The sequence below is a fragment of the Hakea prostrata genome, chromosome 6, assembly GCF_041222555.1.
Source record: "Hakea prostrata isolate BN-2017 chromosome 6, UWA_Hpros_2, whole genome shotgun sequence".
In the NCBI taxonomy this organism is placed as follows: domain Eukaryota; kingdom Viridiplantae; phylum Streptophyta; class Magnoliopsida; order Proteales; family Proteaceae; genus Hakea; species Hakea prostrata.
In genome coordinates this window covers 24,886,511-24,904,460 of record NC_142605.1, presented here as the reverse complement: position 1 = coordinate 24,904,460, position 17,950 = coordinate 24,886,511, and the positions used below count along the sequence as shown (strand labels likewise).

The window sequence follows — 17,950 nt, the reverse complement described above, 5'->3', positions numbered from 1 at the left end:
TTGCGATTGCTGATGTTCATGGATGGGTTAGATTATTGACTATTGTTAGAACAAAGATGGGCACACTTGTTGCCTGTGAGTTCAAAAACTCTTTTTAAGCATTTCTACTCTTATTTTTCTCATTCGTATCTTCCATTATTTGTTCATTTGTCTATCAAATTAAGTATTTTGAATAGGTTTTGATTAAATGCAGTGATGTCTGAAGATGATGACTAGAATATTATGAAATCCCCCAAGCTCCGAACGCGAAAATTCTTGTTGTAGGTCTGAAAATCCAGAGTGTCGGAAGAAAGCAATTGTAGGCCATCCAGGTAGAGACCATTGGATTTGATTCTGAACAAATAAAAATAGATAAAGATGATGTTGAGTTGAGAGTTTTATCAGAGTTTGGAAGGAGATCTAACTCGAACGTTGACGGACTTGATAGATATATAAATGTGCGTGTTGTAAAAATCTGACTCTTAAAATTTTCATAACAGAATTCATAATTTAACAGTAGGCCCATTCCATTAAATGAAAATGCAAGGCTAGCCTAGCTTTTGTACTAAAAAAGGCATTAAACTTTTTCTAGGTGGTTTCCATTTTAGTTTGAAAAAAACTTTTGCTTCTAAGTGACCCTACTTTCAAATTGTAGACGATGTTTGCAACCCTTTTAGAGAGGCAAAGTTTTGAAAACAGGGAATTATAAACTTTCGAAGAAATTGAATTGTAGAGATATTCTAATTTGATTGATTTGAATGCTTAATAATACACCTCTTTGTCTCTATGTGCTATTCAATATCAATCATCCAAGGTAAAGGCGTCAAAATTAACATGAACCGTTAAAACTGAACGGGCCCTTTATAGCTCAAACCGGCCTACTAAACCTTAATGGGTTGTGTTTGGGCTAAACAACGACCTCAACCTGTGTGTGGCCTACTAGTCCGAACCGTTTGGCCCGAAACCAGCCCATTAAACCAGTTATAAATAAATTAAATTTAAATGTAAAAGACAGGAAAAACCCCAAGTATTCCTTTGTTTTACTTAATTGTTTTGCTTTGGAATATGCAAACAGCAAATCTATCATCAAAGCCTCCACCATTTGGAAGATAGGCTTAGTAAATATTTACCAAGTGTATTATCATTTGAAAATCTTTTAATGCTTTATTTTTACCCATCTTTACATGTGTCAGAAAGTGGGAGGAGAATAAGTAGAGACAACCCACTAAAATTCATCAAGATGTTAGCTTTCTTTTGTATATTAGTTATATATTTTTTACTTTTTTGTAGGAAGAAAATTTTTGGTTTTGAACATGCAACACAAGAGACAATGCAATAAGGTGTAATTAAATGATATCATATATTAGAGGACCATTAGATAATTTCATGTAGGCATCAAACCAAAAGCACATTAGCACTCTGTTGGGAAGGAACAATATAGAACTCAGATGGGTTCATGGTTAGAGTAGGACTCCGATGTTAACCAAGACCAACTATGACACAAAAAAAAAAAAAAAAAAAGCACTTCCCCACTCTCACTATCTTTCAAATATAAGATTTAGAGAGAACTTAATGCTCATATGAGTTCTCATGGTCTTGATAAATTCTACAAGTCAGCACATAACATACTGCTAGTAAACCCGAACCCAAACTTTTTTTTTTTTTTGCCAACCCCGCGTCGCACACCTGGCTGTGGTGGGTGAGCCTCCCAGCGGGGATTTTTTGCATTCACAAGGATTCGATACCGGAACCTTGCTTAAGCGAACCAAGCTGCTTACCACTTGGACCAACCCCCGTTGGTGAACCCAAACCTTTAGTATACCCAATTCTAAACTGTTAGCCAAAACCGTTAGTCAACCCGAACCCAAACCGCACCCGCAGAAAACCGTTATTTTCCTAATGGGCCATGTTTGGGTTGAGTATTTTTCAGCTCGAAACTGGCCTAACCCAAACTGTTGACACCCCTAATCCAAGGCATAAAAAATTAAATTAAATTAAATTAAATTAAATTAAATTAAATTAAAAAAATAATGGAAGAAAGAAAGCAAAACTGGGGACATGGTTGCTCATGGGTCCAAAACAATGAAATCACTATATATGGAAAATTTATCAAGAGGTAGAAGCTAAATTTTTTGAATTTTATGAACCACCCCCCAAAAGATTCTAGTCAAAGAATATATTGAATCTCAATCTGAAATTTAAGATATGGCCAATCTACATCATGTTAGCCATTTCTACCGTTTAGAATTGTATTAGATTTTTACTTAGGTTTAGGAATTCCTTGGCTGATCTGATCAGCTTATCAAGAGTCTAATGGCAGTCCCCACCCTTTTTTGTAATGAAAAACGTACGTTGTTTTTAACCTGTGGTAATTTTACACTGTAGAGCCTATTATAATTCTACTTTTGACCCCCAAAAATTACATTGGAAATTCATTTGTGTTGGAAAGAAAATTAAATCTTTGGAAATCCAATTTATTATAAATTGCAAGAAGTCGAATGTCAATCAAGAAAAACTATTTGAAAACGCTTTGGAAGCGTTCATTCATGATAAGTTGGAATTATTAAGAAATTGGAATAAAATGTTAATTGTTGTAGATCTTAGATTTAAATTGGTAAAATAATTGATCTGATTAATGACAAATCTCGCAATGCAATTTGACTTGCTCATTCCTTTATGCTCCTTTAAGCCTCAAGATGGAGACTCTTAGTTCAGCTGGTAGAGCTTCTTGTTTATTCTTTTCTTTTATTGGTTGTAAGGAGACATGGATTTTATGTACATAAATAATGGAAGGAATGTCTTTGTATGAGGATATGATCTAAACACGTTATAAACCGAATATTACTTGTATATCTTTTCCATAGAAGGACGTATGTATTAAAAAAGAAAAAGAAAAAAGTACGTTAGGAATAAACTTGTTTATTACTTATTATAATAATTAAGAAAGAAAATAAAATATGTTACTAATTATAATAATGAGAAATAAAAACAAAATTAAGGCCAATATTAACTATAAAATTTTTCAATAAAAAAAATACCATAGTGTCGACATTTTTTGTAGTTTTGACCAGCCAAACAAGACCCACGTACAAGCAAGCAAGAAGAAACTTTTTTAAACAGCTTTAATAATGACAACATAGTGTAGACAACGTTGTTGTGTATAGCTAACACACTAATTCTATGTTTAAACTAATAATACTTAATTAATGACAATATTATGGTGATGATACTTAATTTCCACGCAATGGTTTTGTTAAATTGTTATTAGTCCCTTTCCAGCTGAGTTAATTAGCTAGAAGTTTTGTCCCAATGAAGGATCAAATTTCATAGATTGGAGTACTATGAGGAGATTCAAGTTTCTTGCGTGGCAACTTCAGAATTACTTGTTTAACACGAGTTTTGTGCACTGGATACGACCTTTTAATGTCAGCAACCCTCAAGGTTCATTGCGTGCATTCAATGTCAGATGACTAACTAATTAAAATATGCAGTTATGCATAGAATGGAGAGAAATTTAAATTCCATGGCCATTGATAATCCCTATGTTGCTGCTTAGTCTTCATTCTTCCCAGAACCTAATCTCCTGTGTTTCTTGTTTGAATTCTTCTGTGATGATGAATATCACAATTGGTTGCAAGATTCAAGACTCAAGGTGGTACTAGTTCAGCAATATCTGTAAAAAATTAGTTCTTCCCAACAAGTCAACCATTGCGATATGTATAAATATGTACTCCTACGATCGAACACCCACTATTATATTGTAGAGCTCTTTTCTTCTCCATTCATTCACGACGGGTGAGTTTAAGCTTTGTTCAGCAAAGATGTTAACAACACTTTCCCTTCTTCTTCTGCTTCTTCTTGTCTTGGTATCAGCTGATTGTACCTGTACACCTTCAGTTGATTCAGGGATCAACAAAGCAGTGGCACTTGATTATAAGATAGCTGCCATATTTTCTATTCTCATCGGCGGTGGAATTGGTGTGTGTCTACCTCTTTTGGGGAAGAAATTTCCGGCTTTACGGCCTGAGAACAATATTTTCTTCATAGTCAAAGCCTTTGCAGCGGGAGTGATCCTAGCAACAGGATTCATACATATATTGCCTGATGCATTCGACCAGTTAACTTCTCCATGTCTTGATCAGAACCCGTGGGGAAATTTTCCATTCACAGGCTTCATTGCTATGGTTGGCACCATTTTGACTTTGATGGTGGACAGTTTTGCTACTGTGTACTATACAAAAACGAACTCTAGCACTGTAACAACTCAACCTGCTGAGAACTCAGATGAGGAGAAAACTGGAGAAAAGCAAGCCCATCATGGTGGTCATGCACATGGCTTGGGCGCCCTAGTCTCTCATGATTCAGGTTCTTCACCACTTATCCGATATCGCGTCATAGCCCAGGTAAATAAATTACAGTAGCATCTGGAGAAGTTTTCTCATTTTTTATACGAATCACCATTACAGATATGTTTGATTAATGTTTATTAATAAATTCAGGTGCTGGAGCTGGGGATTTTGGTTCACTCGGTGATCATAGGGATAACCATTGGGGTTTCTTCAAGCCCAAGTGTTGTAAAGCCTCTATTTGCAGCCCTAACCTTCCACCAATTCTTTGAGGGCACTGGACTGGGAGGAGCCATTGCTCAGGTATATATATACATGTTAATGCATGTTTTGTTCTCTTTTCATTTAGAAGTTTCTCTCTGTCTAGTTCTCTATAAAGGTCTCAAGGCAGAAATCTTGTTTCATTCAATGAGCTACTTCCCCGATGTTTCCAACCATCTGTGTTATGCACTAATTAATTTGAATTACAGGCACAATTGAAAGGCAAAAGCATTGCAATAATGGGAGCCTTCTTCTCCTTAACTACTCCAATTGGGATCATAATCGGTATAGGAATATCAAATGTTTACAGTGACACTAGCCCAACTGCTCTTATAGTTGAAGGAGTACTCGATGCTGCAGCATCTGGAATCTTGATTTACATGTCTCTCGTGGATCTACTCGCAGCTGATTTCATGAACCCCAAAATGCAAACCAATCTTAAGCTTCAGCTTGGGGCATGCACCTCACTCCTCGTTGGGGCTGGTTGTATGTCTGTTTTGGCAATTTGGGCTTGAGCTAGCAAAAAACAGCTATTGTAAGATAATTCTTGGATGTTTCCTTTCTCTTGATGTTTGAATACCCTTCCATGTATTTGTATTTTCCCAGTTCCTTATATAGTATCAGATATACAGCTGAGCACTTTCATATGATGACATGGTGTGTCAATGGAATAAACAAAGCTTAAATTGACTTTGAAGTATGGAGGGAGAACTACCCGCTTGGGTTGCCATCTACCCATTTATGTTTTAGATGGAATTGTTGGATTGGATTTGGGGGCATCAAAATCCGTTGGGTTGCCATCTATCCACTTAGCTTGAAGTACTTTATGATAATGAGTCGTCTTCGAATTCTTGGGTAGTGGAACCTGAAACAAACAAAGATGATCACCAGGGGATTTTTATTGATGGTATGAAGGTTTTGGATGTCGATGACCACAAAGAAGAGGTTTTTCTCGATGGTATGAGGGTTTTCGCTGTCAATGATAATATAGTTTGTCTCACCATACTTCAATTGACACATTTGAATCATACTCAAATATGGTTGGAAGTATTTGAGTTATACCCAACGTATGTTTTAATAGACCATCGGATTAGTTATGATCTAATTGTACAATGAGTCTTTGTTGAAAAGAACAATTAATTGTAGAAATTAGTGTTTCTCTATAAATACTAGCTGGAAGCAACAGTTTGAGTATTCCAAACTAGACACTTAGAGTGTAATGTTTTAAGCAACTATGTGTTTAAATTCCAAACCCTAACAATCTTAAAGCATTATAGAATTTCTTCTTCTATAATTTTTTCCGACAAAATCCCAAGCCTTGCTTCCTCACTTTGCATTCTTAATCAGCTTTGCGGCAGCTTGCTTTGGGACACCAAAATAATGTTGTTTGTTTCTCGATCTTTTTCATTCTTATTATATAAAGATTCAAGAACTGAGTTCTACCTAGAAAATCAAGGTTTTGAGCATTTGGTTTCATGAGTTGAAGTGAAACCCTATAGGTTTTGTGCGAATCCATATGAGGGTTCAGTAGAAGGATTTGGATCTTATTAGCACTTTGTAAAGCAGGTTTCCTAGAAGATATAACGTAGAGATGATGAGTTATTATATAACGTCAAAAGCTAGAGCACAAAAGCTCAAGGAAGCATGCGATTATTCCTTTCTATTTTCTGAAGATGCAGAGTTCCTGGTTCTCCAAAGTATTTTCTCTGAACAGCAACAATCATTCCATGGGCAAGCTTGGAAGCAAGGCAGCCTCTAATGGTTGTGAAGAAAGAAAACTAGCAGCTAAAAGTTTTACTTATAAAATCGTTGAGCATTATTAGTCGGCCATAACTCTAAGAAGAAACATAGAGTGATCTTGCACAAATAGGAGAGCGTGAAGGAGCGGATTGAAAGAAAGACCAAGACCTGATTGCTTTAAATTGCAGTTGTTCTCAAAGTTGATTCGAGTCGCTAATGGCGAAGTTTAGTCAAAATCGTTCTAGTCGGCAATGACAATGTTGAGAAGCAGAGCATAGATGATCGCTTCAGATTTTGTCAACTCCTTTTTCGAGCGATGCACATGATTCAAGCTTTTCACGATGGGACTTGATAAATTAAAAGAGAAAACAAAGTTTGTTAAATGATTTTGTTTACTCCTCCTTCTTTATTTGATTTAATCAACTATTTAAAGAATTGTCTTTTTATGTTTATATAGGCTGAGGAGAAGTATCTTATTAAAAATTAAATTATTGAATCAGACATCGTAGTTGATTGTCAATTTTTTAAACTGAATTCAAAAGATTGGATGCATTCCTTGATGAAATATGAGATCCATTCAGTTTGATATTAAAGTATGGTTGGATCCTCTATTAATTTTTAATTATTTGTTTAAATAAAACATATTGAACTGGAGATGGTTTGTTTGTTGTAACACATCATGTTGCTCTATATAATTTATATATCTAGCATTGATGTTAATTTTTATTTATTCCATAATTCATATATTTTTTTCTATGATTCATACATTTATGTATTTATTTTTAATTGGGTGCTTATGAATCATTGGTTCTAAGCAAATCCCATCTCTAGCCAATAGAAGCCAGCAGCAATCACACCATTTGTTTTATGGGTTTTTCAGCCTTTGAAACTATATTGAACTTAATTGAATCTTGTACAAAGATTATAACATGCATCCAGTTGTTCACTGTTGGTATTGACACCTTAATAAAGTTGGTGTTTGTGCTTTTAGGGCTTTGAAAATCTAGTGATTCTTGAACAATTAAAATAAGGTGGAATCATGTGGATGAGAAATTTGAATATTTCCATATTCTTTGAGCAAAGATGGAAAATTTGAACATTTTAGATGCTTTAAGCAAACAATGAAGTTATTCCGTTTATTGCATTTTGCAAATCCTGATAAAATCTAAATGAACAAACTTGAACGTTATGTCAAGAAAGATTTTGCACATAAAGACCATAAAATATCCCGATTGAGACACTATATGATTGGTCAAATTTTATCTAATCATAGTTAGCATTCATGACAATTTTCATATTTTAGTTTTGGGGGTTGGTGGGGGGATCATGGGGAGGGGGGGGGGGGGGGGGGGGGGGGGGGGGGGGGGGGGGGGGGGGGGGGGGGGGGGGGGGGGGGGGGGGGGGGGGGGGGGGGGGGGGGGGGGGGGGGGGGGGGGGGGGGGGGGGGAAAAAAAAAAAAAAGAAAAAAAAGAGGGGGGGGGGGGAAAAAAAAAGAAGGGGGGAGGGGGGGGGGGAAAGGAAAAAAGGAAGGGGGGTTGGGAAAAAAAAAAAAAGGGGAAAAAAGAGGGGGGAAAAAAAAAAAAGTGGGGGGAGGGGGGGGGTGGGAAAAAAAAAAAGGGGGGGGGGAAGTTTTTTTAATGGAAATTTTAACAAGGCCAGCAACATAAGATAATTTGGTAGGATTGTGGACTATATAGTTTTTGTAAAATCTTTCCATGTTGATGATATAGTGCACGTCCTCTGTATGAAACTTGAATACTATATTATTCTAAACAAATAATATGAAAATTATTGATATGTTTCAATGATGTTATTGTTATCTTTATATCATTCCACATCTGATAATTTGTCTTTCATAGAAATGTTTGTCATTCCAAATTTAATGATACAAGCGATAATTATGTTGGACATAATAACTATAATATTCCAAATAGAAACATAGAATAATTCTTTGTAAAAGAAACCATTTAGATATTGTTCTTTTATAGAATCTTGATGAGAATGCAAATGATATTTTAGCCCTCTTGTGGATTGTATTAAATTCGTTTGGTTAAACTAGATATTTATGCAGATAATTAAATTCATATATTATAAAATTCATATTCGGTAAATTTGCAATGGATGACAAAAATTGAGGAGCAAATCCAATCATAGGGCTCACTAGAAATGATTTCCTTAACAAGTGAAATAATAGCTGTAAGGATGGATCTCGATGATGATGAATTATTTTATGAGTAAAATCATTCAAAGCTGCATGGAACTATTGTATTTGTTCTTTGTGATAATAAGTAATTCGCTTCCAAGAAAAACTTCTAATTAGATTAGGTTTAGATTTGTTCTAAAACTTGTATTTTGGTTTAAAGTGTTCATTTGGACTTTATTGGATACTATTCTCTTTGAAAAGTTATGAATGTATATTGAATTTGAACATTACATTTCTGGGACTAATGCTAAAGCCATACCTAGAACATAAGAGGATATTGTTGAAGTATTTGAGTCATACTCAAACATGATTGAGGTATTTGAGTTATACCTAACGTATTTTCAAATGTAGGCCATTGGATTAGTTATGGCCCAACATTGTGATGGGTCTTTGTGAGAGAGTCCAATTAACCGTAGAATCCAGTCTTACTTTATAACTACTAGCAAGAAGCAACGGGTCTGAGTTAGAGCTAAGATGAAGGAAGACTTAGTCTTCTTCTTCTTCTTCTTCTTCTTTTTTTTTTTTTTTTTTGTCAAGAGACATTTATTTGAAAGAAAAGCCTAGGAAGACTTAGTCCTAAATAACCCACAACAAATAAACAACATGAAGGACATAAATAATCATTTTAGGGTCTAAAACAAACTATTTCTCAAAAACATGATCAATAAATACCAGATCTATGGCTATCTATAGACGGAGTATCATTCTTAATGACTTCAACAAGCCACAATTTGAGATCCCTAAATTGCATCAATATATCATAGGCTTTTTTTTTTCTTTTCTTTTTTTCTTGTCTTCCTTTTTCTACTAAGGTAAGGGAATGTATTGTTTTGTTTTATACTAATTTTAGAGGCATGTATCATTTTATGTTTTGTAGTTGGTTGGTTATTCTTCTAATATAGGCAATGGCAAGTGGTCAATATTTTTAAGCTGAGAAGAAGTTATCATTCATCATCTTTGTAGTGTGAACTTGAAATTGCTACCAGAGAGTTGATGTCAGGTATCCGATCGGGCCAACTTTCTTGAATCAGACAAACAGATGCAGGTAGCCAAGTAGCCTAATTCTTTTACATATTCAGCCCCTCCGCCATTTTGAGTTTCAAACCTTGGCTGTTTTGTTGGCAAGTAGGTTTTCACCTTTGAAGCTTTAGATTTTAAGAAATACTTGATGTCAGCAATGCTTGGCAATTTATTGTTTTACTTGTTCTTGGGATATTCAGTCGAAGTCACCAACTACTATGAACTGTAACAGTTTATTGTATATAAATATGTGACATGGTTCTCACTTTGGGACTAAAAAATTCAGTCATTAAACACTATCTTTTAACATGAAAGTTGTTCAAAATCCACAATCAACATTACTTTCACAATCAATATTACTTAAATTATTTTGCTTTCCTATTGTTAACTTTGCTTCACATTATTCTATAGAGATGCAGTCAACTACTTTGTTGTGGTGATTTAAAATCTGACATGCCATTGGTTCTGACATACATTCTATGATGGAGATTTCATAACTAATTCTATTCTTCTACTTTTTTTTTTTTCCATTCAATTAGTATCTTGTTCCTACAATTATTTTGCTTATCAATATTAGCAACATTAATCTTTAAAGGAAACCATCTGAACTACTAGTCTGACTCATAAATTGCTTCAATATATTATAGGCTTTTATTATTATTTTTTTCCCCCTTTTTCTACTGAGGTTTGAGAACTTGTTGGGGTAATTGTATTACAAATTCTTCAAATATACAAAAATGAAATTACAATACAATTGAGAGATGAAGATCTTTAGCAAATCCAAAGAGCTTGTAGTTGCAACCGAACGAACCACCGATCGATGAGGTTGAGTCACACCTTGATGCTGTCTTTAAGGTAATTGATGCACCCTACTACCAAGGGTTCTTCGCACCACCACCTCCAAGATAAAGCAACCTCCAACTAGAAGATGAGGTAGTTCTTCTAGTCCCTTCAAGGAGCCGAAAGCTAGAGCACAACACTTAGACAACTCAAGAAAGAAATGAACTTTGTAAAACAAATAATGTGAGTGAGGAGTGTCACAATAGCACACAATATGCAAGGAAGGGTTGGGTTTATATAGGCCCAAACCACACCTCCTCACAAGGGGAGAATCAATTCTCCACTAATGGAGAATCAATGGTTTGTCCATCCTCCACTAATGTGAATAAACCCCCTTGACCTAACCTCCCCACTACTTGGGGAAGTAACTCTCATATTCACTTCTTTGGAATGAATAGGCTTTAATCCATTCAAAGACCTTAACCCCCACTCATGGTAATGGCCATGAATGGTCATGAAGTTGAAATGAGAAATGAAGGTCAATAGTTAGGATTTGAGTAATTCCACCATTCAAGTAAGTCCACTTCATCACCAATGTCATGAAGAGCCTCATAACCAAGGTCATGAAGGGCCTTCTTTATTCATGGTGCCTCATTACCACCCTTACCACAAGGGTCCCATACACAAACAAAACAATTAAATAAAAGAAATGCAAAAACTAATTTTGAAACTTAACATAGATTTTTAATAAAAAAACCTAACATAACGTATTGTTATTAATTATCCTTTGTCTTACATTTGTTTTGTACTAATTTTAAAGGCATGTATCATATTTTGTTTTGTAGTTGGTTGGTTATTCTTCTATACACAAAGAAGTGTCCTACTCACCGACAAAATGTTGGTAATAAAATGTTACAAAAAAGTGTCCTACTACACATCAGTGGCAGGGTAATAAAATGTTGTCCTACCTATATGGTCTTTATTCCCATTTCCCACACAGTTTTGAATGTTCAATATGTATTTCAATCGCTTTATAACGGCATCTACCATGTTCTCTCTTGATCACACATCAACTAAAGGTGATCACTTATTATTCTATTTTATTTAGTTCAACACAACTTGACTTAGCCTAATTTGTCTCCTTTTACTTTTAAAGAGTGAGGTATTGGCTATCATTGTTGTTGCTTGATAGAACAATCTTCAAATTAATCAGAGCAATATCTAGGATCAAATCTTTTATCCACTCTTTGTCTTATTTCCTCCTGAGGCTAGAGATATAATTATAATTCCATAAAGGATAGAGCTCAAAGCAATACAAGTCTATCTCTTGGATTCCTTTCAATAACCACTCTATCTAGTGTAAAAATAATCACTAATAGATTTTCTGTTTCTATATTTGAGCAACAAGACACATCTGTCAAACCCCACCCAGCCAGATCTGGTCATACCCGAATACCCGTGGGAATGATACACTACAAGACCTAGGTTCAATAACAATTCCATACAACATATGATATAGCATAATTAAACAGACAAGAATAAATCAAGTGCGAGTAATAAGTTATCAAATCTGAAATAATGATTACAACCGTCCAAAACTTCAAAGCAAAAGATAAAATATCAGAGTTCTAGGAAAGAAAGAATGTTTGCAGTGGAAATATTCAAGAGTCTTGGTAAAAGATACCCTCACCTCTCCTAAAAGAAATCAAAGTACAAATATAGAAAAGGGACATGAAAGATATTTAACGTTTCCTAAGGATGGCAAGGTCTCTATCACTAAAAGACGGCTCCGTAGGAGCAATCGAGGCACGAGTTTCATGCGCTTCCACTTCCTCCTCATTTGTACCTTCCAAAAAGCTTCCTTGCAACGAATCCTCCACTTGAAAGGGGGTCTCATAATTTGTAGAAGAACCTAAAGAAACATACACAAATAAAGGATTGAGTTCCACAAAACTCAGTGAGGTTAACTAACATCCATGTCATACATTCATTCAAATTTTCACATCATATTCATAAGATAATCATGTAATTAATAATATAAATGAACTAATGCACGATTATGATATGATGTTCCTAACTCTATCATGTAGTCTCTAAGGTAGACATGCATTAAGTTTAAACATCAATCTCCTTTGGGAAGTCTCAATCACTCTCCTTCAACAAGAGACGTCTATTGGGTTCTCTACGGTTGTTGGGTAAAGTCATGTCAAGCCATGGGTGGGGTATATGTCACCACTCTCTCACATCACCGTTTGGTATGAGATTTGGTGTGTGTCAAGGAAAATCCTAAGCCCGGTATAAAGTCATACGGTCTCGTACTACATATGATTAGGATATCTTCTCTCATGCCTAGTGCCCTTTTGGTTTAATATATTCCCACCTATGAATGGAATCCTCAACAAGAAGCATCTGTTGGATCCCATTAACCCAGTGGTCATCCACATATAATGGACAAGCTAGATGCTTTCCATGTCCTCTCACTGGTTGGTTACCGGTCTTGAGTGTCAAGAAGCCCTTATCTATTATATGCAACCCTACCGCTCTATGATGATAGTTGGCTTGCTTGACACTCAGGACTTAGCCACTAACATCACGGGCTAAATGGCTTCAATACCTTTACCGAAAGGGTAGTAGTACTCATAGGGATTCCTAACCCAACACTTCTAGACTCTTATCATTCATGTACTTTGGTCTAAATGCAATCACATAAGGTCACCAGGGTAATGGGCGGACCCACAACCCTAGTTAATAAGATAGGATAAGAAAAGTAATTTCATTCAACATTATTCATCTCATATCGTTCTCATATCAATAATTTAAATTCAAAATAAAAAGAAAAACTCAATCATTCCAACCTTACCTTCCGTTCATGAAAAGTCACACACAAGCATATCATAGTAGATATTAATTTAAAGCAATTTATATCAACAATAGAATTTGAAACAACAACACTTAATAACAAATAATAAATAAATAAAACAAGGTTAGTCATTCCTCACCTTTCACATAGATCCCTTTCTCCAAAGTCCCAATTCACTCTCACAATTCGGTGATAATAATCAAAATAAGCCTAATGATGTAACCGAATCCATCTCACACATCAAGCAATCCCGAAAATCACAGTCTCCCTAAGCATCTATGGAAACATTACATCTCCCATTCTCGCTCTAGAAAATTTTGAAAAACTAGGAGTTAGAGATTGCATAACATAAGAAGAAGAAGACTATAGATAGAAACTTATATATGTACATAGAATGCAAGGATCAATTTGGATGGAATTTTTGTAATTCTGACCGTGCAATTTGAGTAGGACTATTGTTTTTCAGTCTTAGAAAGATATGTTCTTTACAAGTCGTCTTTTTATGTCCTTTCATTGGATTCACAAAAATATTTCAATCATGTCTAGATCTTGGATATCACTATATTTATCCTTTGCCCTCTGCTAGTGCAGCGAATGTTTTAACTGAATCCAACGGATTTTGATGCCCCTAATTAAATCCAATCCAACAATTCAATCTAAAACATAAGTGGATAGATGGCAACCCAAGCGGGTAGTTCTCCCTCCATACTTCAAAGTCAATATAAGCTATGTTTTTTTCTTTAAAATGATCATTTGTATTAAAAACTAAAAGAAAAATTACAAACATACAATCAGATAACCATCCCTCAAACCCGCAACATCAATTGCCCCCAAATACACACAACCTCACTGGATCCAACTCACATAATCATAGATAACGAATCAAAATCTGAAATGAGAACGACCAGAAGCCTCTAAATCAAGTTCACTCCTTATCAATGATGTCCAGGGTATATTAACAGTTGAAGAACTCGTCTCGCCGCCCGGTTTTCCAAGAAATCAGCTGCACGATTGTTTTCCCTATAACAATGCAAAATTTTCCAAGGACGACTAGCAAGAAAAAATTCAACAGCTCTCCACTGCAAGAAAAACCATTGAATCTTCTTTTGTTGAATTATCATGTCAATTCAAACTATTTGTTTATTCCATTACCATGTCATCATATGAAAGTGCTCAGTAGTTGATCTGAGAGTATATAAGGAGTTGGAAATACAAAACCATGGAAGGGTATTCAATCATCAAGAAAAAGGAAACATCCCAGAATTACATTACAATAGCTGTTTTTAGCTAGCTCAAGCCCAAATTGCCAAAACAGACATACAACCAGCCCCAACGAGAAGTGAGGTGCATGCCCCAAGCTGAAGCTTAAGATTGGTTTGCATTCTGGGGTTCATGAAATCAGCTGCAAGTAGATCCACGAGAGACATGTAAATCAAGATTCCAGATGCTGCAGCATCGAGTACTCCTTCAACTATAAGAGCAATTGGGCTAGTGTCACTGTAAACATTTGATATTCCTATACCGATTACGATCCCAATTGGAGTAGTTAAGGAGAAGAAAGCTCCCATTATTGCAATGCTTCTGCCTTTCAATTGTGCCTGTAATTCAAATTAATTAGCGCATAACACAGATGGCTGGAAACATCAGGGAAGTAGCCCATTGAATGAAACAATATTTTTGCGTTGAGACCTTTATAGAGAACTAGACAGACAGAAACTTCTAAATGAAAAGAGAACAAAACATATGCATTAACATGTATATATACCTGAGCAATGGCTCCACCCAGTCCAGTGCCCTCAAAGAACTGGTGGAAGGTTAGGGCTGCAAATAGAGGCTTTACAACACTGGGGCTTGAAGAAACCCCAGTGGTTATCCCTATGATCACCGAGTGAACCAAAATCCCCACTCCAAGGACCTAAATTTATTAATAAAAATTAATCAAACAGATCTGTAATGGTGATTCATATAAAAAATGAGAAAACTTCTCCAGATGCTAATGTAAATTATATACCTGGGCTATGACGCGATGTCGGATAAGTGGTGAAGAACCTGAATCATTAGAGATCAGGGCGCCCAAGCCATGTGCATGACCACCATGATGGGCTTGCTTTTCTCCAGTTTTCTCCTCATCTGAGTTCTCAGCAGGTTGAGTTGTTACAATTCTAGAGTTAATTTTTGTATAGTACGTAGTCGCAAAACTGTCCACCAGCAAAGTCAAAATGGTGCCAACCATAGCAATGAAGCCTGTGAATGGAAAATTTCCCCAAGGGTTCTGATCTAGACATGGAGATGTTAGCTGGTTGAATGCATCAGGCAATATATGTATGAATCCTGTTGCTAGGATCACTCCTGCTGCAAAGGCTTTGACTATGAAGAAAATATTGTTCTCAGGCCGTAAAGCCGGAAATTTCTTCCCCAAAAGAGGTAGACACACACCAATTCCACCACCGATGAGAATAGAAAAAATGGCAGCTATCTTATAATCAAGTGCTAGTGCTTTGTCGATTCCTGATTCAATTGAAGGTGTACAGGTACAATCAGCTGATACCAAGACAGAAGAAGCCAGAAGAAGAAGGGAAAGTGTTGTTAACATCTTTGCTGAACAAAGCTTAAACTCACCCCTCATGAATGATTGGAGAAGAAAAGAGTTCTACAATATAATAGTGGGTGTTCTTAGGAGTACATATTTATACATATTGCAATGGTTGACTTGTTAGGAAGAACTTAATTTTAACAAATATTGCTGAACTAGTACAACCTTGAGGCTTGAATCTTGCAACCAATTATTATATTCTTCATCATAGAACAATTCAGACAAGAACACAGGAGATCAGGTTCTGGGAAGAATGAAGAATAAGCAGCTAGAGAGGGATTATCAATGGCCATGGAATTTAATTTCTTTCCATTCTATGCATAACCCACGTACTTTATTAGGGAGTCTTCGAACATTGAATGCACACGATGAACCTTGAAGGTTGCTGACATTAAAAGGTCATATCTAGTGCACAAAACTCCTAAACTCCTATGTTAAACAAGTAATTCTGAAGGGAGACGCAAGAACATTGAATCCCCTTGTAGAACTCCAATCTATGAAATAAGATCTTCATAGGGATAAATTTTTTTAGTAATTAACTTGGCTAGAAAGGGATTAACCAAAAAATAAAAAAACAACTTAGCTAGAAAGGGTCTAATAACAATATAATAAAACTATTGCGTGGAAATTAAAAAAGATTGGCAGGTCAAACTATGTTGTCACTAAAGCCGTTTAAAAAAGTTTCTTCTTGGTTACTTACAGTACCTGGGTTGGGTTTTGTTTGGTAGGTCAAACTACAAAAATGTTGACACTATAGTTTTTTTTTTTTTGCAAAATTTTATAATTAATGCATGCTTTAATTTTTTTAATTATTATAATTAGTAATATATTTTGCACTTTTTGTTTATAATTATTATAATTAGTAATATATTTTTCACTTTTTGTTTTTTAAATACAGACGACCTTTTATCGAAAAAATATATAAATAATATTTAGCTCATATCGTGTTCAGATCATATCCTCATAAAAAGAGATTCCTTTCATTATTTATGTACATAAAATCCATGTTTCTTACAACCAACAAAAAAAAAGAACAAACAAGAAGCTCTACCAGCTGAAATAGAGTCTCCTTGAAGCATAAAGGAGCGTAAAGGAAAAAAAGTCAAATTGCATTGGGAGATATATCAAAACAAACTAATTTTTGAAAGCCCAATTTATCTTCTTGGACAAACGTGTGGTATAAAATATTTTTAAAATCTTCTTGAAAATTCTGGACATCATATTCTTATAAGTTTTGGTTTAAGTATTTTAGGGGGGTTGAGAAAAAAAGACTAAAAACTAAAAACAAACCAGACATGTTTATACAATTTATTCACACTCTCTTGTACGTAGTGAACAATAGGATTTTCCATTTTCATCTACAATGTGCTTTCATACATAAAGTTAAAGGCAAGTTTTTTTTGAATAACCTATTTACTGTCTCTAATTTGTGGTGGGGCTTGTCTGATCTAAGTACTCTTAGGTGAATTCATGGCAACACAAGAGGGCCTCAAACATGTCATTTCTGAAAATATCTGATATCTTCTAGTGGTGACTGATTGTCAAAAAGATGGTAATGATTATATCTTCGCGGAGATAGTCTTTGTAATGGTCGGAGAGAGGTAACATTAGATGTTAGAGAACTTTAATCCAATTTGGGACTAAAGAAATTTAGCTTCAACCTTTTTGTGCAACCCATTTAGAGAGGCAAAGTTCTGAAATTAAATTGTAGGGATCTTTTTTTTTTTTTTTTTTGGTTGTCAACCTCGGTTTTCAAGGCTTTACCCTGACTAATCCGGTGTTCGATCCGAGTCGCACACCTAGCTATGGTGGGTGAGTCCCGCAGCGGGAATTTTTTGTATCCACAAGGTTTCGATACCGGAACCTTGCTTAAGCGGACCAAGCTACTTACTACTTGGACCAACCCCCGTTGGTAATTGTAAGGATCTTCTAATCGATTGATTTGAATGCTTAAGTTGACCACCAAAAAAAAATAATAAAAAAAGAGCAAAAACTGGTGACATGGTTGCTCATGGGTGCAAAACAATTAAATCACTATGTATGGAAAATTTACAAAGAGGCAGCTAAGTTTCTTGAATTTGATGGACCACCACCCTAGGGTGCAACATTACATGTGCAAAAGATTCTAGTTAAAGAATATATTGAAATTTAAGATATGGCCAATCTAC

General features: G+C 35.4%; 2 protein-coding genes across 2 annotated transcripts; one reads left to right on the top strand and one right to left on the bottom strand.

The window, feature by feature from the left end:
- The first annotated feature begins 3,753 nt into the window (after nt 1-3,753).
- On the top strand, nt 3,754-5,217 carry LOC149012832 (zinc transporter 5-like). Its single transcript, XM_089159304.1, has 3 exons — nt 3,754-4,382; nt 4,479-4,628; nt 4,796-5,217. Exons 1-3 carry the CDS (start codon nt 3,801-3,803, stop codon nt 5,099-5,101), a joined length of 1,038 nt encoding a protein of 345 aa, XP_089015430.1. The 5' UTR covers nt 3,754-3,800; the 3' UTR covers nt 5,102-5,217.
- A 9,264-nt stretch (nt 5,218-14,481) lies between these two features.
- LOC149012831 (zinc transporter 5-like) lies at nt 14,482-15,782 on the bottom strand. Its single transcript, XM_089157672.1, has 3 exons — nt 15,201-15,782; nt 14,955-15,104; nt 14,482-14,787 (listed from the first exon to the last, which is right to left on the bottom strand). The coding sequence occupies exons 1-3, from the start codon at nt 15,780-15,782 to the stop codon at nt 14,482-14,484; spliced, it is 1,038 nt and encodes a 345-aa protein (XP_089013798.1).
- Between the last annotated feature and the right edge of the window lie 2,168 nt (nt 15,783-17,950).

Coding starts and splice junctions, on each gene's coding strand:
- LOC149012831 (XM_089157672.1), bottom strand. CDS start 15,782: ATGTTAACAACACTTTCCCTTCTTCTTCTGGCTTCTTCTGTCTTGGTA. Junction 15,105..15,200: donor GACATCGCGTCATAGCCCAG/GTATATAATTTA, acceptor TAATAAATTTAG/GTCCTTGGAGTGGGGATTTT. Junction 14,788..14,954: donor TGGGTGGAGCCATTGCTCAG/GTATATATACAT, acceptor TTTGAATTACAG/GCACAATTGAAAGGCAGAAG.
- LOC149012832 (XM_089159304.1), top strand. CDS start 3,801: ATGTTAACAACACTTTCCCTTCTTCTTCTGCTTCTTCTTGTCTTGGTA. Junction 4,383..4,478: donor GATATCGCGTCATAGCCCAG/GTAAATAAATTA, acceptor TAATAAATTCAG/GTGCTGGAGCTGGGGATTTT. Junction 4,629..4,795: donor TGGGAGGAGCCATTGCTCAG/GTATATATATAC, acceptor TTTGAATTACAG/GCACAATTGAAAGGCAAAAG.